The sequence below is a fragment of the Scleropages formosus genome, chromosome 12 (assembly GCF_900964775.1).
Source record: "Scleropages formosus chromosome 12, fSclFor1.1, whole genome shotgun sequence".
In the NCBI taxonomy this organism is placed as follows: domain Eukaryota; kingdom Metazoa; phylum Chordata; class Actinopteri; order Osteoglossiformes; family Osteoglossidae; genus Scleropages; species Scleropages formosus.
In genome coordinates this window covers 5,174,413-5,200,593 of record NC_041817.1, presented here as the reverse complement: position 1 = coordinate 5,200,593, position 26,181 = coordinate 5,174,413, and the positions used below count along the sequence as shown (strand labels likewise).

The 26,181-nt window shown below is 44.5% G+C and overlaps 1 protein-coding gene across 1 annotated transcript in view; it reads right to left on the bottom strand.

Annotated features, from left to right (window-relative positions):
• LOC108925672 (coiled-coil domain-containing protein 60-like) overlaps positions 1-26,181 on the bottom strand; it is a 46,358-nt gene that overhangs the window by 14,514 nt on the left and 5,663 nt on the right. The window contains exons 2-5 of the mRNA XM_018737821.2: positions 20,979-21,056; positions 20,808-20,884; positions 2,286-2,480; positions 1,052-1,159 (exon numbers count right to left, since the gene is read on the bottom strand). Of these exons, the coding sequence (XP_018593337.2) occupies positions 1,052-1,159; positions 2,286-2,480; positions 20,808-20,884; positions 20,979-21,056 (458 nt within the window). The remainder of the gene's footprint in view (positions 1-1,051; positions 1,160-2,285; positions 2,481-20,807; positions 20,885-20,978; positions 21,057-26,181) is intronic.

The following is a 26,181-nucleotide window of genomic DNA, read 5'->3' as shown; positions in this document are numbered from 1 at the left end:
GCCGTTATTTTCCTGTTGCTCCCTGTGCTGATCGCTATTTCGCTGCGCTGGCATCTGACAATAATTTGAGAGTCACAGGGAATGAAGTCGTATATGAGTGTATGCTTTTCTTCCCCCTCGCTGTCAGGCTTTGCATGATGGACTGCAAAGGTGCCGTATCACAGAGATCACGTTCTGCATGTTGAAAAGACTTCATTTCAAAGACCTTCAAAGACATACACACACACACACACACACACACACACACACACACACAAATCAAACAGCTCTACTGCCATAAATGCAATGACTATGCAATTCAAAAGAAAAAGAATTATTTAAGCTTTGTTAATCCAGAAACATTAATGTATAATGATAGACCTGATACATAAAACACTCAAAATGTGAGAGCAGAAAATGACAAGAGCAGAGTGAGGGCACACTTCTTATTTAGTGAAACACAAACACTGCCCTGAACGCTGTAGGCAAAAACATAGCTCAACACAACTGAGGTTGCCACACCCATGCCATCACCATAATCAGATACACCTGGACCTGGCAAGCTATATATATATATTGAATCAGCCTGCTCCTCGCACTCATCCTTGTTCCCAATCCACCCGTCCGACTCCTTCTCCCGTGACCTCAACCTTCCTGTGTTCTGATCCGTGTTTTCATGTTTGACCTATCGCCTGTACTCACTGACCACGATTCTGGATTTCCTGGTAAACGACGTTTGCAGTACGAAGACCCACGCCTGTCCCTGACCACGGTTCCTGTCTTGTCCCTCAAAACTCCTGTGTACTCCGCAATTGAGTCCGCCTTCTACTTCCGGACGAAACCATGGCAGAGGTGCTCTTTCTGGAGGATTCTGTGGTCCAGAGAACGTGGGGCTCAGACATCAACTGCACCTCAGATGTTCAGTTTGACACATTTCAGTTTTGTTGCTTTATATGATCCTACCACCCTGTGCTTCAAACGCTATCCCTGGAGTTGAAGATAACATAAAGGAAGAGGTTGCTCATGGATAGTGTGAGGGGCATAGACCTTGCAGACACGCAATGAAACTCACATTGCTCCAGAGCTCTGCTGCGGGGAGGTCAGAGAGTGGTGTATCGGGGTGAAGGGTCTCGCTGCTGGCATCTCCTTCCTTCCCGCATGTTTCCAGCAACACCAGCTCCTGGGGATTGACAAGGCCATTCAAAACAAGAAAGACAACACTTTTGGCTTTTCTTCAAGGTCTTAAAACTATACACACATCCTTATTTTACACCAGAAAATCCTGTGCACACATTTTATATACATCAAATACATACATGTACGTATATTGACCAACCAACCAACGTCAACAACCACTTGTCCTGAGCAGGGTCGCGGCAAGCCAGAGCCTATCCCGGAAACATAGAGTGCAAGGCTGAAACACCCTGGGGAAACACCCTGGATGGGACGCCAGTCCACTGCAAGGTACCCCAAGCAGGACTCAAATCCCGGACTTGCCACACAGCCACACAGTGGGCACCACGTATATTGAGTGGTTGGATATTGAAATGTCTGGACAGTCTAGTGTGTATTGTTCCTTAAAAAAAAATTGTCATAAAAAAAAGAATAAAAATCTTGAAAAATCCCTTAAATTGAAGTGATCTTCCAGCATACAACTCTCATTACATAAAAGTATTTTTTTTGGAAATTCAGTATTAGAAGGAATTGTCAGCCGGCCATCCTCCCATTAAGGTGAATGTGATTTTTTTTCTAGCGGTAAGATTTTTGAGGAAAAAAGAAACAATTTCAATATATCAAGTGATTTTCGAGCATAAAACTTGAAATACACAATATAAAAATATTTGAATGAATGAAATGTTGATTGCATGACTGAACCACTCTGATTACTTTTACCATGTGACACAGAAAAAATGAATTGTTTCCATTATTTAGGACATAGGTACTAGCGATCAAAACACCCATTCACTTTTGCCAACTGCCTCTTTTGGTCAGAAGAGTCCCTGAATCAGTAGGCTCAAGGCCTGGGGGGTACATCCATCCATTAAAGGGCAGCCACACACACAGTCACACACTATGGGCAATTTAGACTGGCCAAGTCACCTGAACTGCATCTTTGTCAACTCTGTGGGGAAACCTGGAGGAAACCCTCACAAACTCGGGGAGAACCTGCAAATTCCCTACAGACTGAGCTGCATTCAAACCTCTGCCTCAACAGCCCCGGCACAGTGAGGTGGCAGCACTACCAGCTGTGCCACTGCGTAGCCATGTGATCGAAATTCCTACAACACATCTGCAGTTGCTCTCACCTGGCATGATGGTTTATTTCTGTTTTGTCGCTGTCCCAGTGCTGGTCCAAACCACTGCTTGGGGAACAATAACCAGCATGCTGTGTCTCCTCCCACCTCCTGTGCTCCCTCTGCTGCACCTCCTGTAGGTCTTGCTCCTCCCTCTGCAGCAGGTGGAAGTAGCCCCTTCCACTCCTGACGGCTGACACCAGTCGCCTAGGCAACAGCGAAGTCACACAGGTATTCTTTTAAACCAAACACTCCGGTATGTTTCTCCAGCTATCGGTACCCAACATCTCGTGGAATGTCCTTCAGAGGATTCATTGGACAAGGTTAAACCATAATTTGACTGTGGCCTCCTGGGACTGACACATTATCTGGAAATATCCTGAGAGGCAGAATACGTACAAGGGGTAATGCAGTGCTCTAGTTCTAATTTACTCACTGTGATCAATCCCATGTTTTTATAGATAGTCAAACATTTATGGATCTCACACATTTACATTCTTTACCTGCTGAAATAAATTGGTCCAATTGTGCGGTTTCAAGGAGTGCTACTTATATGTACACTTTATTTGGAGATGAGTCCATCCGTCCGTCCGTCCGCCCGCCTGTGAGCGCGTGCGCGCATGCGTGCTTTCACAGGGTTTTACTGAAGCAGTAGAACATCCTGTACATGAGTTCTCAAGGATACAAGACGGTGTATGACAGTTACACATACCTCACCATTGTTCAGTTTCCTTGGTATTTCTCACCAAAGCAATCTAATTTTATCTATTTACATAGCTGGGCCTTCGAATGGACAATTTAGGTACCTCACTCAAAGGTACAAGCAGCAGGGCCAAAGGACGACTAAGCAGCAATCAAGGGACCTACATCAGTCTTAAGGATACAGGTCTGTTTAGTGTTATTTTACCTGTCTTATGTTATCCAACATTGTACCTTGTTCCTAAAGCAATTACACTCATCCTCCAAGATAGAAGCATTTGTTCATAACAAATTAATTAGGAATGTTTCATTTAATACCCCTACTTCAATGTATGAAACATGTATTCATATTTACATTTACATTTATTTATATTTACGAAACATATTTGGATTTTGTGCACCTCCTGACCTCTTCACCACAGTTTCACTCATGTTATGTTAAATTTTTGGGCTCCATTAACCTTTGTTAGCTAATTTTACAAGTTGTAATCTGAGTACTCAACGACCACTTTTGAACTGTCCAAATGATGTCAACTTGTCCTGTGATTGTGAATTCATTTGTATTGTTTTCATTCATTTCTTTTGTACTGTACTGTTCTGTTTTTTTTTTTTTTGCATTACATTTACATTTATTTATCTAGTAGATGTTTTTCTCCAAAGCCACTTCCAGTGAACTCTGTGTAGTGTTATCAGCCCACACACCTGATTCACCAAGGTGACTTACACTGGTAGATACACTACTTACAATGGGTCACTCATCCATACATCTGCGGAACACACTATCTCCATCACTCACACACTACGGGGGAACCTGCACAGCATGTGTTCGAACTGTGGGAAGAAACCAGAGCACCCGGAGGAAACCATGCAGACACTGGGAGAACATGCAGACTCCACACAGACTGAGTGGGGATCGAACCCATGTCGTCTCGCACCACCCAGGCACTGTGAGACACCAGCTGTACTCAGGTTACTCAGCGCATTAAAGGTTAAATTAATGCATAAACACTTCGTATCGTATGTATGTTTTTTGTTAAGAGCTGAACGAGTGAAGGTAGACAGCCATACAGTATTATAGAGTAATTAATGAAGGGAAACTGTCTTGCTATGATGTTGTGCTATGGTAACTAATGTTAACTATGCATCCATTCTAATTGGATTTGGTCATATTTTATTATAAATGTATGTCAAAACCAACGGTAATTACATCTTTGATTTATAAGAATTCACCTTTAAATTACCTTTGTCAGGCAGAGGAAGAAGGTATATTTAAATTCAACCAGATGTATGGGCTATAAACATTACAAGCAACTGTAACAATGATTTGAAATGACATATATAACGTTACTCAATGTACCACACAGAAGAGAAGAATAATTGAAATTACACAGTCCCTGCTTTAGTTTTTAACAAAACACCATTACTCTCATCCAACGAGGATTATGGCAATAACAAAACATCCTGGGTCTCAGTACGAATTTTGTCTGCAGCAAGTGTAAATGATCTTCCCTGTCTTATGAGAATTATTATAAGTTAGTGCTTGGTGCTGGTCGAATAATTACTTCATTATAGTAATTTACAAGCAGCCTGCCTCCATCTTCAGAAATTTGGTTTGCATGTTTTTATTTTTCTGGTTGGTATGCAAATGCAGCTGCACTGACACCAGAGTGGAAATTAGAGAAAAAAATCTTGCAAGTGCCACCAGTCATTTGACTCTGCAGTGACACAAATGTGATGACACATATCCCATTCCAACATGTGGCTACCAAACATGGGGATGACTTTCTGTGCTACCCTGGAGGAAATGCAGGCAACCTTGGAGGGAGAGACTGGAGCATATCGCTGCCTGGCTTCTCAGCCGACTCTCTGCTCAGCGGGATGACTGGGAACATGTCCATGCCACAGGGATGGAGAGACTGTGAGGAGTGTCCTGAGGCAGGCAGCCGAAGGAAGGCTACTCACTGAGTCTGCTGTCGACCAGGCGGTCATTTACTGTACTGTGTTTCTCTGCAAGGGTCTGCTAGAAAACACAGCGGTCTTCACCTGACGAGTGCTTGACAGGTAACGCAGCAGGTTTAGAAATATACTTTCAGCATTCAGTTACATTGTTGTCCTCGTTAAAGTTGCTTTTTAGAATTCCTCTACAGCTAATAAGTAGAGATGTATATTATAGTGCCAAAAATGGCAAAACTTCATTAAAAAATATAGAGATTGCAACATATAAAGATATCATGCAGAACTTCTTCAGGCTGCCAGAAAGGTCTGCAGAAATACATTGGAATTGTGAATTAACTGCAAACAACAATTAGTTCCAAATTATTTACATCTTCTCCAGTACTGCAACAGCAAATGAGTGCATCACTAGTCTGGTTAATTTCCTCTATGTATCTCTATCAGTTATGGCACAAAAACTAATTACCTAGGTTAACAGGTTTAACGCGAAATTAAAATGACATAACTTTTTTGCAAATTATTCACTTTTAAGCTTTTTTATTGCAGACCATTTCATCAAAACAAAAAACTCTGTTGTACAGCAAGCCAGCTATTTGAATCTTTCATTGGTATTTAAAATAACCAGCAGGATTACAATATTTCCATCAGAAGTCTTTCCAAAAACAACAAAAAACTGTGACAGAAACTAAGTCAATTAATCCTAAGCAAGTTATGGTGTTTCTCCCCTTGATTTGCTCATTTGGAGAGCAGCGAGGTTTCATTTCAGTCTGATGCAGAGCACTGTTGGGAGTCACTCGGTATGAAACAACAGAAGCTCAGCAACATTTTCGGCACCATGGCCTAATCCACTTGCCGAAATTGGCTTCACACACCATCTGAGATCCTCAGAATCGTTTTTGTTAATAATCCCTCCAAATTTCCAAAGGGGCATTTTCTTTGTTTTGCACAACAAAATAAGACTTTCATTGGTTACTTGTCACCACAGATGGTAATGGAACTTAACCACACACACACACACACACACACACAGACTGAAACCCCTTGTCCCAAGTGGGGTCGCGGCAAACCGGAGCCTAACCCAGCAACACAGGGCATAAGGCCGGGGAGGGGAGAGGACACACCCAGGACGGGATGCCAGTCCATCACAAGGCATCCTAAGCAGGACTCGAACCCCAGACCTGCCAGAGAGCAGGACCAGGCCAAGCCTGAATTGCCATCGCACCCCATAAAATGTCACCATTAACTTAAGATACTGTTACAGTTTCACAATGTTGGAATATGTATTTATAATAATAATTTATAATAATCAAACCGTACCATCTATTTTGTCAATATACTTAATTTCTCCACTGTGTGTATGACTGCACTTAATAATAGGGTTAAGTATATAGATATATAGTAAAAGATTTGTCTTCTAATCTGGAGAACGTTACTTATCCCAGGAGTCTTGTCCATGAACATCTACTGGATTTTGCTTCCTCTTAACGTTTAGTTTTGATTTAACTGCTAACTGAATAGTGGCATGATTAATGTTACGTTCATGTTAATCTCCACATATTGGCTACAAGAAACACTATAATTTTAGGCTGGGTTCAATCATTTTGCATTACTTGAGGAATACCTGTGATTGTGAAAACATGGGTGAAGACATTTTTTGAACAGTATCAGTGATTACTTCTATTAAACAGATGTAAACAATGATTACATACCCTACTTAATCATTGTCAGCAATGAAGGTGAATCAAAAAGAGATTCAATACTAATTTATTCTGTTTTGCTCCCGGACAGATCGAAATGAATTAAACACTGTATTGGCAGAGCTCCAATTTTCTTAAACCAACACAAATTTGATTTCATACAACTAAAAAAAACAAAAAACATACTGAGTCCTCCGCCTTCACTTGTGGTTCAACAACCTCTGAATCATGAGACTTATTCAATCAACAGCTGTAATGGTAAATAAATTAAGAGCTTGGTTGCAGCAAAAACTAAAATCGACAGGCAGTCTCACAGGACCAGGTCTGAATACGGCCTGACTTAACCTGAAATGACTCATTAGAATCAGAATCACTGCCAAGTATGTTCACACATACAAGGAATTTGTCTTGGTGACAAAAACTTCCAAAGCACAGACAGAATGACAGTGACAAGACACAGATAATAAAAATAGAATAAGTGAATAAAAAATAAAAATTTATAAAATATAAAAAATACACAATATACAAAATAGACACTAGGCATTCTATGTATGTACAGGTATGTACATACATATACATATATACAGTATATACAAATGTAAGGGAATGTAAATAAGAGGTATGGTATATTAAATAAATATAAGTATAAATAGTGTTGTGTATTGCACATGTTTATTGCCCAGTGGGAGCATTTAACTGTTCATGATGGCCTGAGGAAAGAAACTTTTCTTGTGCCTGGCTGTTCTGGTGCTCAGTGCTCTGTAGTGCCGGCCAAACGGCAAAAGTTCGAAGAGGAAGTTGCCTGGATGCGAGGGGTCTAGAATGATTTTGCCAGCCCTTTTACTCACTCTGAATGAGTACAGTTTTTGGAGAGTGGGGAGGAGTGTATCGATGATTCTTCCAGCAGTCCAAACTATCCGCTGTAATTCTTCTGAGGTTTGATTTTGTAGCTGAGCTGAACCAGACAGTTACAGAAGTGCAGAGGACAGACTCGATGACTGCAGAGTAGAACTGCATCAGTAGCTCCTGTGGCAGGTTGAACTTCCTCAGCTGGTGAAGGAAGTACAACCTCTGCTGGGCCTTCTTCACAATGGAGTCTATGTGGGGCTCCCACTTCAGGTCCTGTGAGATGGTGGTGCCCAGGAACCTGAATGACTCCACTGTTGCCACAGTGCTGTTCATGATGGTGAGTGGGGGTAATGCTGGGGTGTTTTTCCTAAAGTCCACAATCATCTCCACTGTTTTGAGCATGTAAAGCTCCAGGTTGTTATGACTGCACCAGACAGCCAGCTCTTGGACCTCCTGTCTGTAAGCAGACTCGTCACCATCCCAGATGAGGCCGATGAATGTAGTGTCGTCTGCAAACTTCAGGAGTTTGACAGAGGGGTCTTTTGCAGTGCAGTTGTTGGTGTACAGGGAGAAGAGCAGTGGGGAGAGCACACATCCCTGAGGGGCACCAGTGCTGATCGTGTGGGTGCTGGATGAGAATTTTCCCAACCTCACTAGCTGCTGCCTGTCTGTCAGGAAGTTGGTGATCCACTGACAGATGGAGGTGGGCACAGAGAGCTGGGTTAATTTGGACAGGAGGAGGTTTGGGATGATGGTGTTGAAGGCTGAGCTGAAGTCCACAAACAGGATCCTCACATAAGTCCTTGGTTTGTCCAGATGTTACAGGATGTAGTGCAGTCCCATGTTGATTGCATCATCCACAGACTTGTTTGCTCGATAAGCAAACTGCAAAGGGTCCAGTAATGTCCTTCAGGTAGGTGAACACCAGTCTTTCAAATGACGTCATGACCACAGAACTTAAGGCAACAGGTCTGTAGTCATTCAGTCCTGTGATTTTGAGTTTCTTTGGAATGGGGATGATGGTGGAGCATTTGACGCACGAAAGAACTTCGCATAGCTCCAGTGATCTGTTGAAGATCTGTGTGAAGATAAGGGCCAGCTGGTCAGCACAGGTTTTTAGACAGGCTTGTGAAAAACCGTCTGGGCCTGGTGCTTTCCTTGTCTTCTGTTTCCGGAAGACCCGACACACATCCTCTTCACAGACCAAAAGTGCAGGAGAGAGGAAGAGTGGGGTTGCTGGAGGTGTTGATGGATGCATGGAGAGAAGGTCAGAATGGGTGTGGGGTGTGAGACAGGGGTTTTCAAACCTGCAGTAAAACTCATTCAAATCATCGGCTAGTTGTTGATTCGACACAGTGCTGGGGGACGGTGTCTTGTAATTGGTGATGTCTTTCAGGCCTTTCCACACTGATGCAGGGTCGTTAGCTGAAAACTGTTTCTTCAGCTTTTCAGAGTAGTTTCTATTAGCCACTCTGATCTCCTTTGTCAGTGTGTTTTTGGCCTGTTTATACAAGACTCTGTCCCCATTCCTGTAGGCACCTTCTTTGGTCTGATGAAGCTATCTGAGTTTTGCAGTGAACCACAGTTTGTCGTTGTTCTATGTTAAATGAGTCCTGGTGGGGATGCACATATCCTCACAGAAACTGATATATGTTACAGAGTCTGTGACTTCATCTAGATTGGTAGCAGCAGCCTCAAAAAACCTCCAATCAGTGCACTTGAAGCAGGCTTGTAAGTCCTGCTCTGCTTCCTCAGTCCATCTTTTAACAGTCCTTATTACAGATTTAGCTGTTTTCAGTTTCTGCCTGTAGGTCGGTATAAGATGAACCAGACAGTGATCAGAGAGCCCCAAAGCTGCCTGTGGGACAGAGTGATATGCATCCTTTATTGTGGTATAACAGTGGTCCAGTAAGTGGTCCAGTATGTTACTGTCTCTGGTAGGACATGTAACGTGCTGTCTGTATTTTGGCAGTTCACAGGAGAGATTTGCTTTATTAAAGTCCCCGAGTATGATTATAACAGAGTCCGGGTGTTGTTGCTCTGTGTCTGTGATCTGATGGGCCAGCTGTTGCAGCACTGTGTTCACACACGCTTGCGGTGGAATATAAATGCTTACAAGAATGAACGAGAACAACTCCTGCAGCGAGTAGAAAGGCTTACAGTTGATGAAGAGCGCCTCTAGATCAGGACAGCACATCTTCATCAACGCTGTTACATCTGTACACCACCTTTCGTTGATGTAGAAGCATGTCCCACCGCTACGTGATTTCCCCGCTGATTCTGCGTTGCAATCCGCTCTGAACAACTGGAAGCCCGGCAGATGTAACGTGCTGTCCGGAATGGCTTCATTCAGCCAAGTTTCCGTGAAACACAGAGCAGCAGAGTTTAAGAAGTCCTTCTTTTTTTGGGACAGGAGAAGAAGTTCGTCCATTTTGTTGGGTAGGGAGCAGAGATTTGCCAGATGGATACTAGGCAGCGCAGTTCTAAAGACGTGCTATCGGAGCTTGACTAGCGCGCTGGCTCCCTTTCCACGCTTGCGCGTCTTGGAGCGCTTGAGCAGTGCACCTCCAACTACAATGTCCAGCAAAATGTCAGAACAATTGAAAACTGGTAAAATGTTGGGTGGTATGTACTGCCGAATGTTCAGCAGTTCTTCCCTGGTAAAACTGATTGTAGAAATATAACTAAGGACAGGACAAACTAGCAAAAACAGTAAAACAACTGTGGAGCTCCACACCGAGGTGGCCATCCACGGCGCCATCTTGGTCAGTTACACGCTCTGCTATTTAAAAATGTAAAACTGTATCATGGACATTAAGCAAGAGTGAAAGGAAGAAATAAAATTTGTGACGGTACTGGCTTCCAGGGCCAGAACAGCAAACCTGCAAATATCCATGGGAGGTCAGTGTTACTGCTCTTGGCCGCCCCCACATCATAGGCCTGGGACAGATCTTCTCCAGTCTTCTATTGTGACACCTTAGCCTATCTCACATCTCCTGTCCTACTGTATGCCCTGGCCTATGAAGGCTCTGCCAACTGGTCACATTGGGTCTAAAAGGCTACCTTACTACCTTTTGGCTTCATGATGGGTCAGGAATTATTTCCAGGCAGCAGTTTCAGGGCAGTGTAAGGTTACTGTAAAAACGGGAGGCATTACAGAGAGTCTTGGTTTTTAATAAATTATGAGAACCAGCTGGGGCATTGTCTGGAACTTCAGTGAGTTTGACTGTAACAGCCAACCAGCATCAGATTTACATTTGAAACCAGAGCATCTGGGGTTCCACTCTAACTAGATTTTTCAGGCATACAATTACCATAAGCTTTCCTTATGGATGATGTCTCCAAATGGGTGCCTAACTACTGACAACGATGTGAGCTGTTCATTGTAAATTATTTATTGCCTCTGCTGAAAACAAGGTGGGATCTTTGCTTAACCACGAACGGATGTTACGCTGAGACAGACATCCCGGCCTGAAACAGCTTTCGCACTGAGCAGGACTGCACACCCATACTTGGCTGCTCGTCTCCAGGCAACAGTAGGCATGCTATGGATGTAAGTAAGAGGAAGGGACAAATCGCCAGGCATTTGTGTTGAACAACAACAGCAGCATTCATGTTGCAACACATACAGAATAACGGTGCCTTGCTATCTCAAACTGTTTTGTGGCTGGACTCAAAATGGGGCTGCATGATAAATGTCTAGTAAACAATCTAAACCCTTCCCATATGTATGAGAAATATGTTTACATATTTAAAAATGGATTCAAAATCGATGACAATATCTATGACAAACAGCATATTTTTGCACATCATTTAAGGGGATTTATGTTATACAGCAATTTGTTTCAGAAATTATTCCAGTTCTTGTTGTACTGTTTTATGAAATGTAATTTGTAGGAAAACCATGATCACTAACAAAAACCAAGACATTAGTGAATATTTATTTCAACAAGAAAATAAAAGCAATAACTGCCTCACTTACAGAGGTCTGCACACAATCACGAGACTTTATCCCTGTAAGACTTTTCTTGTAACTGTGGGGTAAGTACCTTCACTTTAAATCAGATTTAAAGGATATCTTTAAATGGTTTATGAGAGCAAATTCTAGTTAATCAGGATTTTGCAAATCCAGGTAAATGTTACATGTTACTGAAAAATATTACCTGAATTTTACATGCAACACTTTATACATATGTATGTACATTCTCCTGAGAGTACTATTAGGTGAATTTTATTGTGTTTGATCATTTTACCTGGAGCATGACATCAGTGGTTCAACTCACGTTAAACACATGCATGCTCGGAAAGCGGGGTTTGATGTTCTCAAAGTGACAGGCAGGTCTGTCCACAAAAGGCATCTGAGCTGCCGCTGTCTGAAGTGTCCCCAGTTCAGAAGAGCTTAAGCTCTCCTGTCAAAAGGGTCGATTTGACTTCTCAAAGGACTGCAGGCCAAAAAAGGATCCTTTCAAGTGTTTTCTGCCTTTGACCTGCTCAGACATTTTTTAAACATTTATTATTTCTGACAAAAGCCACTGTTTTTGCAAGAAGCTGAGAGACAGTAGCCTCTTTCAATTACATGCTACAGTCTGAAGAGAGGCACAGTGTAACATTAAAAGCCTGTGAACATTGTGCCATCAGACAAAAACAAATCTCATTCAGATACATTGTTTCAACAGGCATTAAAAGACAAAAAAGCTAGGTTTAGTAAATTAACCTCTGGAATATTACTTAATTAAAACAAAGTTCAAGTCCTAAGGTCAGACATCCATCCATACCTCCATCCATACATGCAACCAATGAACACTTTGTCAAGTGCAGGATTGCAGTGCTCCTGAAGCTATCCCAGAAGAACAGGGTATAAAGTAAGATACACCCTGAAAGGTAATAACACACTAATAAGCAGCACAGGCAATTCACACACTCACATTGACTGAAACTGCTTATCCCAAGCAGGGTTGCAGTGAGGCAGAGCCTAACCCAGCAGCACAGGGCATAAGGCTGGAGGGGGAGGGGACAGACCCAGGATGGGACACCAGCCTGTCACAATGCACCTCAAGCAGGACTTGAATCCCAGATCTGCCAGAGAGCAAGACCTGGCTAAACCTGCTGCGCCACCGCACCCCCACAGGCAGTTCAGAGCCACTAATTCACCTAGAACACATATTTTTGGTCAGTGGGAAAAAACCAGAGCATATGGTGGAAGCAAACAAACTCCACAAAGACTGAGCTGGGATCAAACCCACATCTGAATTCATACTCAGGGGCTGTGCAGGACCAGTACTACTGACTGTACCACCATGCCCCACTTCAAAAAAGAAAAAAGAAAAAAAAAACTCCCTGTGTGTTGTGCAGATGTTTTCTGATCAAAATAGACCAAAAATGTCTGTAATGCAGAGATATGGTTTTTACTTTGTTTTTTACAGCAGGGAACTCTGTATTTTCCATTAACATCAAGTGATTTATTGTGCTACTTTTGAGGGCCTTAAATTGAGAAACTGGGATCCTCTCAGTACACTGACAGCTGTAGTTCACAGCATGTTTGATGCTGTAAATACTTTCAGTGAACAAAAGTTCCACTGGGTATATTTTACAGCAAGAAATACAGTGCTTATGCTTAAATCCCACGAAACTCAGCCAAATCAATTTTGCCCTTTTGACAAAATTCCCCTCTGAATGCTTTTCTGGAGTCGTAGAATGAATAGCATGTTTTACTATGGAAATTTTAAATAAATGTTTTCACAAAAGCCTGTCAGCTGGAGATGAACGAGGCGTCAAGTTTTCACCACATATTAAGTGAGAACTGTATTTGTAGAAGTGCAGTTGGGCAGTAATGCCAGGGCACCAAAAATATTAATTTTATACTTCACTTGCTTAGCACATTGTAATGATGACGTATTATGGTGGAGACCCCTCTCCCCCGTACGCGGCGCAGGCTGATATACTTGGCCGTGTACACATTTTGTGCCTCGCACGTTTTGGAGTTTACTTTAATGTTGTTTATTTTATCGTGAAGACAGCTGTGTGAGATATAAGTCATCCATGGTTGCCTACAAGATATTAAATGAAGAGCTTCCATTTTTTCCGTGTTCGTCTGGGTTTATACACCTTTCTTTGGAATCCATGTGAGGATCTGGGCTAACTCATTAGCCAGATCGTTACAAATGGCGCCTGAACGGTGAATGAACACCCTCAGAGGGAAAGGTCTGGATACTGGACAGTAAGTATATTTGGAATATGTTTTTGGTGAATGACGAAGCAGGCGAACTATTTTTGGAATTCGACTTTTTATTTCTTTGCCTCGCGCACGTTGGCTAGCGGACTGCTGAGGCAGCCAAAGTTTACGATATTTCATTCACTCGTGCATGGTGTGGCAACCTAAAAGTTGGGCAGACCGTGGGATATTTTTCCTCATCTTTTTCCCTTTCGCTACGGAGTTCTACGCACCGTGAAAGAAAGGAAGGAAAAAAAAAAAAAAGCTTTATAATTGTATGTGAGTGTGTAATATATGTTAATAGTTAATAGCAAAATAACGAAAACTGACTACTGTACTGAATTCAAGGGGAATACATGCAGTGATATTTGATGATAATATTTTTCCTATGTATTGTGATAGGGTGTCTTACTAATGCAAATGTGCTAATATAACCTGCTTTAGGATAATTTTCTTTCCAGTTATTCGTGGTCACATTTCTGTTTTGATTCTCTCATTGCATTTACAATGGCTAGACGTATTGTTGCGTTTGTAGATGAAGATGGTGAAGGTGATGGTGTTCCACTTGGGCTGTTGGGTGATGATTCGGTCACAATTCAGCGTCTTGCTGCTCAGGTAAAAAAGTTGCAGCAACAAGTAGATACGCTGACATCTGCATTTAGTATGTCTATTGACTTACAACACAGCTTGCTACAGCAGTTTGAGATCCAGACCTCTTCACACTCACAAAGACCAGACACACATACCCATCCTATGTTTACCTCCACCCCTGCTACACACACACTCACAGAGCGCAATAGTCGAAATGCCGAGGCTTTCAACATTCACATGGACAGAATGCTGGTGCCCGTCCTGGACACACTACACTCACTGCGGCACACACTCTCTCCGAATGCACAGCCCAGTCATGTCCACACCCCCCGCTGGTTAGTTCTGCTCACCTTTCCGGCCTTGTGCCATCCAAGTTTGATGGGGGTGATTCTATTGACCTAGAGGAATGGCTTCAGTCTGTTTCGTTGTACAAAACAGCGGTTGGCTTATCTGATACTCAGTTTTTTTCTAGAGTTGACTAGGCTGTTTGAGAGGGAGCCTCGGAAGTGGTACTCTGCCATGCAGCCCCACCTACTGTCATGGGAACATTTCTCAGATCTCTTTCGTCAAGCATTCTTACCAACAGACAATGAAGAGAAGATTTGGAGAGGAATTTTAGACAGTGTCCAGGCTTCTGATGAACCAGTTCCCACTTTTGTTGCTCACCTGGTGACTGAGTTCAAACGACTGAGGCAACCGCCGTCTGAGCAAGAACAGATAGAGGTGATTTGCCGGCATGTCTCAGACTAGTATAGACTGGCCCTCCATGCGGTCGCACCCACAACTTTAACTGAGCTGCTCCTGACTGCCCATGAGCTACACACTGCCTTGGGGCCTATTTCCCCTAACAGGACTGCCACTTCTGCTCAGCTGACCCGGCGACCAAACTTGCACTGCTACAAATGTTTTACCCCCGGGGTCACCACGTGTAATTGTGGGACCTGTAAGAAAACTAGGCAGAGTGGAAACACAGAACCTGGTGGGGGGGGGGGGGCAGCTGCGAGTCCTCAGCCAGATCAACAGCACCCAAACGCTCCACAAGACACTAGGGGTGACCTGGGTGCTCGACCACATAGGTTTCAGAGACCCCAGGGTGGAAAGCAGAACGCGGAACCGGGGCCCAGCGTACAGAGGACAGAGGGTTCTCACTCAGTTAATTTCGTACAGGACAGCCCAAGGAAGTCTAAGAACTCCCCTTTGTCGTCAATGGTAATGGTTAACCAAGTTTTTCTGAGGGCGACATTGGATACCGGTGCATCCATTTCAGCAGTCCATCCATCCACTCTCCTTAAATGTGGAATAAATGAGGATATTGTTCTCCCTTGGACTTTCTCCCTACTTGAGTTGGCTGACTCAAAACAATGCACTCCTTCAGGTATTGTGTGGCTGCCCGTGAGCTTGTTGGGTCACTTGTTCACACATCGCTTTACTGTAATTCCGGACCTGTCTTGTCCCATTCTTTTGGGTACAGATTTCATGATCCAGGCAGATGTTCATATTCATCCGGCCACAGGTAGCGTTAAATTGGGAGACAATGCAAACTACACATCAGACCTAGGCCTGTTGGAGGGGGAGTTTGGGGACTTGGAAGGTCATGTAGCTTGCCTGACATTTAAGGATACCAAAGTTGATTTTATCCCAGTGTTGGATCAGGCAGCTTTACTTCCAGCAGACAAGGAAAGGCTAGCAAGCCTGTTACGAGACTTTGAATAACTTTTCAGTGAAAAGCTGGGGAAGACCTCATTAGTTACACATACAATCGACACAGGAACTGCGAAACCGGTGTGCCTCCCTCCCTATCGTGCCTCACCCACTAAAAGAAAGATTATCGAAGAGCAGATTTCTAAAATGTTGGAGGATGATATTACTGAGCCGGCATCAGGGCCCTGGGCGTCCCCAATCGTGATAGTTGAAAAGCCTGGCGCAGAGCCAAGATTTTGTGTGGACTTTAGGAAAGTGTACAAATGTACAGTGAGGGACTCCTATCCGCTGCCGAGAGTAGATGACTCTTTGGATTTTTTGGCACGGGGTAAATTCATTTCAACTCTAGACCTTGCACGAGGTTATTGGCAGGTCTCGTTGGCTGCAGATTCGAGACCAAAGACAGCTTTTATCTCTCACAAAGGGCTCTATCAATTTAAAGTAATGCCTTTTGGATTGTCAAATGCGCCTGCGACATTTCAAAGGCTAATGAACACTGTCTTGGCAGGGCTCACACACACACCTGTTGTATGGTATACCTAGATGATATTGTTGTTGCTTCACCAACCTTTGACTAACACCTGACGGACCTCGCTAGTGTATTGGGACGTTTGGTGGAGGCTGGCCTTTCGTTGAAGCTCGCTAAATGTCATTTTTGTACGCCAAACCTTCGTTACTTAGGTTACCTGGTAACCCCAGGAGGCATTGGTTCTGATGAGAATAAGGTGGCCGCAATCAAGCAGTTTCCCACACCGAAGACGGTTAAAAACGTGCGACAGTTTCTTGGAATGACAAGTTACTATCGTAGGTTCATTTCAGGGTATGCTCGTATCGCTGAGCCCATGTTCGCTCTTTTGAGGGAGGATGCCCATTTCACGTGGTCCACTGAGCGCCAGCAGTCTTTTGATCACCTGAAGCAGCAGTTGACTAGGGCACCAGTACTTGTTTTACCTAATTTTGGAAAGCCTTTTACAGTTCGTACAGATGCTTGCGATGTTGGCCTCGGGGCCACATTGACCCAGACTGGGGAAGATGGCTTGGAAAGGGCTGTCGCATTTGCGAGCCGCACACTTCACAAGTCAGAGCGCCTATATTCCACTTCTGAGAAAGAGTGCCTCGGGGTGATTTGGGCTCTCGAACACTTTCGTCCATATATTGAGGGCTCCTATGTAACAGTTGTTACGGATCACAACAGCTTGAGGTGGCTGATGTCAAGGCCCTCCCCCTCAGGCCGATTGGCTAGATGGCGCCTACGACTACAGGACTTTGACTTTGAAGTGATCCACAGACCAGGCTCTGCAAATTTAGTTCCAGATGCCCTTTCACGGAACCCTGCCTGTGATCCCTCCGAGCCCGTAGACCTGTCATCATACGCCACTATTGGCTCTTTGAACCTCAGACGTCAACCACTGTTAATATTAGAGGACAAGCAACAGCTTAAGTCGCTCCAGCAGGGCGACCAGGTAATCGCATCGCTGTTCATGGAACTGGAGAGCGGATCCTGTGTGGACTCAACAGATTTTTGTATTCAGGATGGTTTGGTTTACTTCATGGACAAGAGGGCTTCCTGCCAGCTTCATCCTCTTAAGGCCCTGCGTTTCTATGTGCCTGGAATCCTGTGAGGTACTTTACTGAGATACTTTCATGACCACCCGATGGGGGGCCACCTGGGCATTACCAAAACCCCTGGGCGCTTACAGAGGCGAGTCTACTGGCCAGGTATGAGGGGTGATGTCAAGAGGTATGTCCAGTCCTGCGTGACCTGCCAGTTGTCCAAGCCAGCCAATCAGAAGCCTGGAGGCTATCTGAAACCAGTAGTCACTACATATCCATGGGAGTTTGCTGGTGTTGATTTCATGGGTCCCCTCTCCAGATCCGGCCGTGGGAATGAATACATTTTAGTTTTCATTGACTATTTCACCAAGTGGGTGGAAATCTGTCCAGTTCGAGAGGCTACAGCGGCGACTGTGGCCCGCAAGTTTGTCTCTGAGGTGTTTGCGAGACATGGCACTCCTGCGCACCTGGTCTCTGACAGGGGTGTTCAGTTTGTGAGTGACTTCATTGAGGAGGTTGTTGCTGCCATGGGCTCAGACCACAGGCTGACTACAGCCTACCACCCCCAGTCTAACCAGACGGAACGAGTGAACTGTACTATTAAGACTGCAATCCGTGCTTATGTGGGGCGAAAACACAGAGACTGGGACCTCCACTTGCCGCTGATATCCTTTGCGTTGAGAATAGCTCCACACCAGAGTACGGGAGATACCCCAGCTTTTCTTTTGTATGGCAGAAACCTCAATACACCCCTTGATTTGTGGTTGTCACCAAGCCCTCAATACATGGCTGATTCTGTAGTGGACTACAAGGTGGAGCTCACTTCAGCCCTGAGGGAGGCGTATGATCATGTGAGGGAGTCCCTAGCGGAGAGCCAGTCCACACAGAAAAAACATTATGATAAGAATCGGCGTGCCATCTCGTTCCAGGTCGGTGACTTGGTTAAACTGAAAGCCCACCCTCGGTCAGATGCCTCGGCGGGTTTCTCGGCCAAGCTTGCCCCAGTCTATAAAGGCCCATACAGGATTACCAAAGTTTTGTCTGAGCTGAATTACAAGCTGTCCAGGGTGGCGGATGGAGCTGATGGTGGTGTTCACCATGTTTCTAACTTACTTCCATTTTTTACTTGGGACGACAAGGAGGACCTGGAGTGTACGCCCCAACAGTTGGCTGAGACCAATTTGCAGGAGCAAGAGGTCTGTGTCCCTGATGAGCAGGACGTATATGGCTTTGATATCCTGTTTAAGGAGCCGGACGTCTATGACCAGTTGGCGGCTGCTCTGACTATGGGGACGCAGACTCCCTCAGTCAATAGTCCTGTGGTCACGCCCCCTATAAACTTTTTCTCACCTCACACTGACGCTCACCTCCAGCACCCACAACTTGTGCACATGCAGACACAACCGTATTCTCTTCGCAGTGGATATGCTGGTGATTCCTGCCTCACATACACACAGCCCTTTCATACGGAAATACACTCATACTCGCAACATCCTACTCATTCCACACAACCTGCCCACACAGCACACCCATACTTCCTCCGTCCTATGTGCACACCAAGGGTTACCAGTGGATGGGATGTTAACAGGTGGACAAACCCTTATTTTGCTTCACAATTTGAGTATTGAAATGTTTCATGACGTTCTGTTTCTCATTTTGGGGTCTTATTGTATTTTGTTTGTGAAAGAAAATGTGTTTTCTTTGGCTGGTCTAGAGACTAGCAGGTATTGAAATGTCTGAAAGGGTTATGGCTGCAATGTGCACCACTTGTCCTTGAGATACTGTTCAGACCTGTGTGTTTCAAGCCTTTATTGTAATATCTTCTGTTTCAGTTTCTGCTTCAACAGTGTGAAGTTAGTGGGGGAGGAGGGGAGAAAAAAGAAAAAAAAATGGATGCTGTTCTGGCTGTGTAATGTTGGGCTATGGTAATATGCTGGGTAACTATCTTTACTTTCTTTTATGTGCCACTGCTTGTCGCTGTTATGCAATAATGTGCTACAGTGAAGGGGTAAATGTTTTATTTCCATTGTGGTCTGAGGACAGCCCTTGTTCTAAGTGGGGGGGGATATGTAATGATGACGTATTATGGTGGAGACCGAGGGGGGCTCTACCCCGCGCGCGGCGCAGGCTGATATACTTGGCCGTATACACATCTTGTGCCTCGCACGTTTTGGAGTTTACTTTAATGTTGTTTATTTTATCGTGAAGACAGCTGTGTGAGATATAAGTCATCCATGGTTGCCTACAAGATATTAAATGAAGAGCTTCCATTTTTTCCATGTCCGTCTGGGTTAATACACCTTTCTTTGCAATCCACGTGAGGATCTGGGGTAACTCATTAGCCAGATCGTTACAACATGCTTTTAAAGAAAGTGACAAAGGTTACTGTTACGTGGGCAGCTTTTACATAGTGGGCCGTCAATTCATCCGCCTGTCTTCAATAATTTCTTACCCAGACAGCTTCATGGCGATATGGAGCCAGTCTAAGGTGGAAGGCTTTATACACCCTGGTGGGAACATCCAGCTAGATATCCTGTATTTTGTCAAGGTTTAGTACCTTTTTCAAGGGTACAATGTCCCTTTGGGGACTTGAGTCTACAAACTTCAAATTTCTTATTGATCTTTACTTAGCTAGTGTTGCAGACAAAGCACATATTTCACCTAAATGTTAGGTTTTTGCTACAATGTCAATATATCAATTTATACAGATGGTATGTGGCACACGTTATACAGAATATATGAACGTCCAGCTGTAGAGCATAACACATTACCATTGCCATATACTGTATGAAACATCAAACACATTCACACCATCACCTACACCTGCTTACCATGCTGGCAACCATGCCACCCTAACACATACACATAATTACAAACACCTAGTTGTCATGACTCCCCAGTTTAAGGTCCAGTTTGACATTGAGACATTATCCTGGGGTAAGAGGCAGAAAAAGACTAGAGACCGGGCATGTTCTGATTCCCTTCTTCTGACACCTTGTCCAGCCTATGGAATTCAGGAATAAAGACCATCGAATCCAGAAACCCTGAGTTTGTGTTCTCTTGTCTGGAGAACCAGGCTTTGTCACATGGTGTTTTTACTGTATTATTTTAGGGTAAGTACTTTGATCAAGGTAACAACAGCACCTAACCACTACAATACATTACATATTGCTCCTTGGCCAAGACATCAGTGTTTTCAGAAGATATTTTTAAAAGTTTGAATTGTTGCAAATAAATCTGCTTGTTAGAAGCTTTCAAGTTACATAAACAGTTTCTCACCTTGTATGAGACAGGTGCCTCCTGAGGTCTGTGACGCTGTCTCTCTTTTGAGGTCTGGGTAGATGAAACTGCAAATCCTAAATAACAAATGAAAAAACAATGGAATTACTTCTATCAATCACAGAACACATCATTAACAAAGCAGGTAACATGAAAAGTGAACAGCCTTACGTGACTTCCACCTTCTGCATCAGACTCAGCTGCACCCTGGTAAATTTCATCTGAAGCTGAAGGCTCATCTTCAACTGCCTGAAAAAAGTGAAATAACATTCAAGATCAATAAGAATAGGTGTTACATGCCATGCGTATATTACAACAACCGTACACAAAGACCCAGTCCAACCAACATCACCATGAAGCCACAAACAAAACCCAGGATTACCAACATACATCTCTATGACTCGAGACCAAGAACACCAAATCATTATTTACACTATCCCACACCCCAGCTTCTCTACCTGCGGGCCACTTAACCCTTGACTGTTGCCCCCTTGACTTTTCCTTTCCCAGTTTATTCTGTTCTGTCTTCACAGTCTCACCAGCCTGGCTTTCAACATCCTGCAACTCGTAAAATGCCAACAAACATTGGAAAAGTGAACATTAAACTTTCTTTAATGTTTTGCACACGCTCATGCACACAGGCAGAACACATCTAGTCCTTTGATTCTGAATAAATGATCCTGCACTTGGGTCCAGCCTCCTCCGTGTCCTCTGTTCATCATAACAATAGTAACATTTATTATCTCTTTCTATATCTCTCACTATTATAAATAGCGTCATTACATTTATTTTTGTCATTATTATCATTACACACACACACACACACACACACAATGTCTGAAACCGCTTGCCCTGAGCAGGGTCGCGGCGAGCCAGAGCCCAATCCGGCAACACAGAGCACAAGGCTGGAGGGGACACACCCAGGAGGGGACGCCAATCTGTCACAAGCTACCCCAAGCGGGACTCAAACCCCAGACCCATCAGAGAGCAGGCACAGGGAAAACCCGCTGCGCCACCGCACCCCCCTCACTATTATCATTACATTGTATCGTTATTATAGAACATTACTGTATTGTTATATAAAAGATGTTTTAGGGTATCCAAAGTGTTTCTTTAATGATTTTTGAGCATAGAAAGGTACACGATATACAGAACTAAGTAAAACATTTGACAAACTGACATTAGATACCCACCACACTTAACTGTTCCGACTTACATCAAAATCCGGCTTAAAGACAGACTGAGGACTCGGAACTCATTTGTAATCCGGGAACTGCCTGTACGCTGATATTTGTGAAAGCAACCGACACAGAAAATTTTCCAATAGAAACCGAATACTATCATAACAATTTTGAGGACAAAGACACAGTACTGAAGATGAACCAGAGCAAGAGTGAGATGTCCACATAATTAACTGCACCATCAATCTTAACATGTGATCCAGACCTATGCTGATGTTTAATAAAAATGAAACTTAAAAGTCTTAGTGAAGAATTTGCTCTGATTTCAGTCATGTTTAAACTGATGAATATGACCCATTGTTATCAAAAATCTATGGCAGGTGTATTTGTGTTAGCAAAACATGTTCTGTTTATTTGCATTTATGTTAAGCACTTTGCGCAGCACAAATCTGCATTCATGAACTTACAGGACCGATTAATATAAACTAGCCTACATTTAAATAAAACCGGTGTAGAAGCCTGTATTTACAGCTGAATTGAAACCACAAACATTATTTTTTACTTTTTATGTGGAAAAAAAAAATCAGGTCCTGTGAGAGAAAGACTGACATAGGTGGATTAAGATGCTATTCAGAATGATTAACTGAGCTCATAGTTATACCGATATACAGAAGAAATAAGTTGTATATCAGTGTTAGTATTTTTATTAATCAGGAAACTTGTTTATCCAAAGTGACATGTAATTTCACTCATTTATAAGGCTGGATATATTCCTTCCAAAAATAATTTTAAATTAGATTTTCTGGACACCGGGGTTGGGGGCGGGTGGTGCAGCGGGCTTGGACAAGGTCTGCTTTCCGGTGGGTCTGGGGTTTGAGTCCCGCTTGGGGTGCCTTGTGAGGGACTGGCGTCCTGTCCTGGGTGTGTCCCCTCCAGCCTTGCATCCTGCGTTGCCGGGTTAGGCTCCAGCTTGCCGGGCCCCCGCTTGGGACAAGCAGCTTCAGACTGTGTGTGTCTGTGTGTGTGTGTGTGTGTGTGTGAGAGATTTTCTGGACACCTTGAATTGGAGTTTTATAAAGAGATCATAGTTAACAAGCTTACTTAGAAGCTCAGGAAACATTATTTGCTTAGGCAATTGAGAATGATTTACTATACTTTACATTAAATAAGAGTTGATGCTGTGTATTTAATTTATTTAGTGGTATAATATCTCTGTCTGGCTGTAGAGTTGTACCCAAGGGACAGTCACAATAGGCTAACAAAATTATTTGCAGCTAAGCATTTCAAGATTTTCAAAGCAAGTTAATACATTTGAGACAACCTGAGATTACCATTTTCATAAAATCAGATGAAGATTAGTTTTCTACATGAAGATTAATCAGGGGATGGAAACTGTACCAGTAGTCTTCAACTTAGAACATATGCAACTTTTGACACCCTGGACTTAGGACCACCATTCCATTAACTTTAATGCATTATTTCTGAGTCCCGACATTTGCTCTAATGTCTAACAGTGACCGCTCCATCGCCTGCACGATACCTTTGGTTGGCCACGTGGCCATAACACACCATATTGTCACGCAAAATATATGGAGCCGGGACGGCTGGACCCAAGTGCAGCGTCGTTCCCCCATAGCACCCCCTCACCCTACGAGCGGCTCCAGCAAGAGGGCGGCCCCAAGGACGGGGCACCGGTTTATCCGGATGGTCTCGGTGGAATTCAGCAATGAGAGACGGATCGAGGATGTTGCGGGCTGGCACCCAGCTGCGTTCTTCCAGACTATACCCCTCCCAGTCCACCAGGTAGTACAGCCCCCCACGTTGGCGCTTAGAATCGAGGAGGGCGTGAACCGTGTAGGTCTCCTCTGCCTCCACGTCCAGTGGAGGAGGCGTTGGTTCCTCCTGGGTGGCCTGGAGTATGGAAGTACTGTGTGGTTTAAGAAGAGAAACGTGAAATGTAGGGTTGATATGTAAGTGAGGTGGTAACGGTAACCTGTAAGTGACTGGGGTGATTTTTCGGAGGATCTTATAGGGACCAATGAACCAGGGACTGAGATTCTTGGACGGCAGCTTCAAGCGGATGTCCCTCATGGACAACCATACACGTTGCCCAGGCTGGAAGTATAAGTTCCGGTGATGCCGGTCTGCTTGTTCTTTATATTGGCGGACGATTTGCTTCAGATGGTCATGCACAGCCCGCCAGGTGGTCTTGCTTTGCTGGTGCCAGGAATCCACAGTCAGGACATCAGAGGACGCAGGGTGCCAGGGGAACAGGGGAGGCTGGTAACCAAGGATACACTGAAAAGGGGAAAGGCCTGTGGAGGAATGGGACAGGGAATTATGGGCGTATTCAGCCCAAGGCAGGAAGCGCGATCACTGGCCTTGGTCCTTCCCGCAGTAGCTCCTAAGGAAGCGGCCAAGGTCCTGATTCAGACGCTCCACCTGTCCATTGGCCTGGGCGTGGTACCCAGATGTGAGGCTCATGGACACTCCAAGCCACTGCCAGAATGCCCTCCAGACCCTGGACACGATCTGGGGTCCCCAATCAGAGACAATGTTCTCGGGTAACCCGAAGATCCTGAAGACATGCTGAAACAGAAGCTCAGCCATTGCCAGGGCAGTGGGAAGTCGGGACAAAGGGAGCAGGCGACAGGATTTGGAGAACCTGTTCAGCACAACGAGGATTACGGTGTTACTGTCTGAGGGGGGTAGGTCCGTTAGAAAGTCCACCGCTACATGAGACCATGGTCTGACTGGAACTGGAAGGGGCTCCAACAGCCTTGCTGGCTTCTGGTGTCGATTGAATTAGGCTCCTCCCTTTAGGCCTACTGGAGATCCTCCGTGAACTGCCAGCGAACAGGACCCACGAAGCAGGTGCTGGGCAGGATGGTTTTGGGCGTTTCTGGAGTTGGGTCCTTGTTGTAGAGGTGAGACAGGGCCTGCTAAAAAAAAAAAGAGAGCCCAACGGGCTTGTCGCGGGTTGAGTCTACGGGTGGCCTTAAGGTATTCTAGATTTCTATGATCTGTAAGAACCAAGAATGGGTGAGCAGCCCCCTCCAACCAGTGCCTCCACTCTTCCAGCACCAGTTTAATGGCCAACAGTCCCCTGTTACCAATGTCATAGTTTCTTTCAACAGGCGACAGTTTACAGGAGAAGTACGCACAGGGAAAGGGCTTGGCTGGGGTTCCCTGCCTCTGGGACAACACCGGTCCGATGCCTACGGTTGATGAGTCTACTTCCACAACGAACGGTAATGACGGGTCAGGGTGCTTAAGGATTGGGGCGGTGGTGAACTGCCGCTTGAGGTCCTGGAAAGCCTCATTGGCTTCTTTGGACCATGAGAGCTGGGGCTGTTTGGCCTTGAGCAACAAGGTGAGGGGTGCTGCAATGCTGCTGAACCCATGAACGAACCATCGGTAAAAGTTTGTAAACCAAGAACCGCTGAAGAGCCTTCACTATGGTCAGGTGGGGTCATTCCAGCACTGCCTGGACCTTACCCGGATCCATCTCTACCCTGTCCTGACCAAGGACGAAGCCCAGGAAGGAGACCCGCTCCTGATGAAATAAGCATTTCTCTCCCTTGACAAAGAGGCCATTGGCTAAGAGACGACCGAGCACTTGTCGTACATGCGTTATGTGTTCAGCCATTGATGGCGAGAATACCAAGATGTCATCTAGATATACCAGGATGCACTTGTTGACTAAATCCCCCAACACATGGTTAACAAAAGCCTGGAATACAGAGGGGGCATTGGCCAATCCGAAAGGCATGACCAGGTACTCGTAGTGGCCTAGAGTGGTACTAAATGCAGTCTTCCATTCATTTTTCTCTCTAATCTGGATGAGGTTATATGCACTGCGTAGGTCTAACTTGGTAAACACCCTTGCGCCATGTACCTGCTCAAGTGCAACGGTGCTCAAAGGCAGGAGGATGTGGATATTTGACCGTGATCTCGTTGAGACCTCTGTAGTCAATACAAAGACGGAGGCCACCATCTTTCTTTCCTACAAAAAAGAATCCGGCGGAGGCTGGTGAAGTGGATGGTCTGATAATGCCCAGGGCTAGGGCCTCTGTCACGTACGCTGGAAACTGAAAACCTCGGCTAGGTCTGTATAGTGCTCTGGCACCATCAGAGGCTGAGTGGACTCAGGGCTCTCAATCGAGGTGGCACGGCAAGGCAAAGTAAGGCAT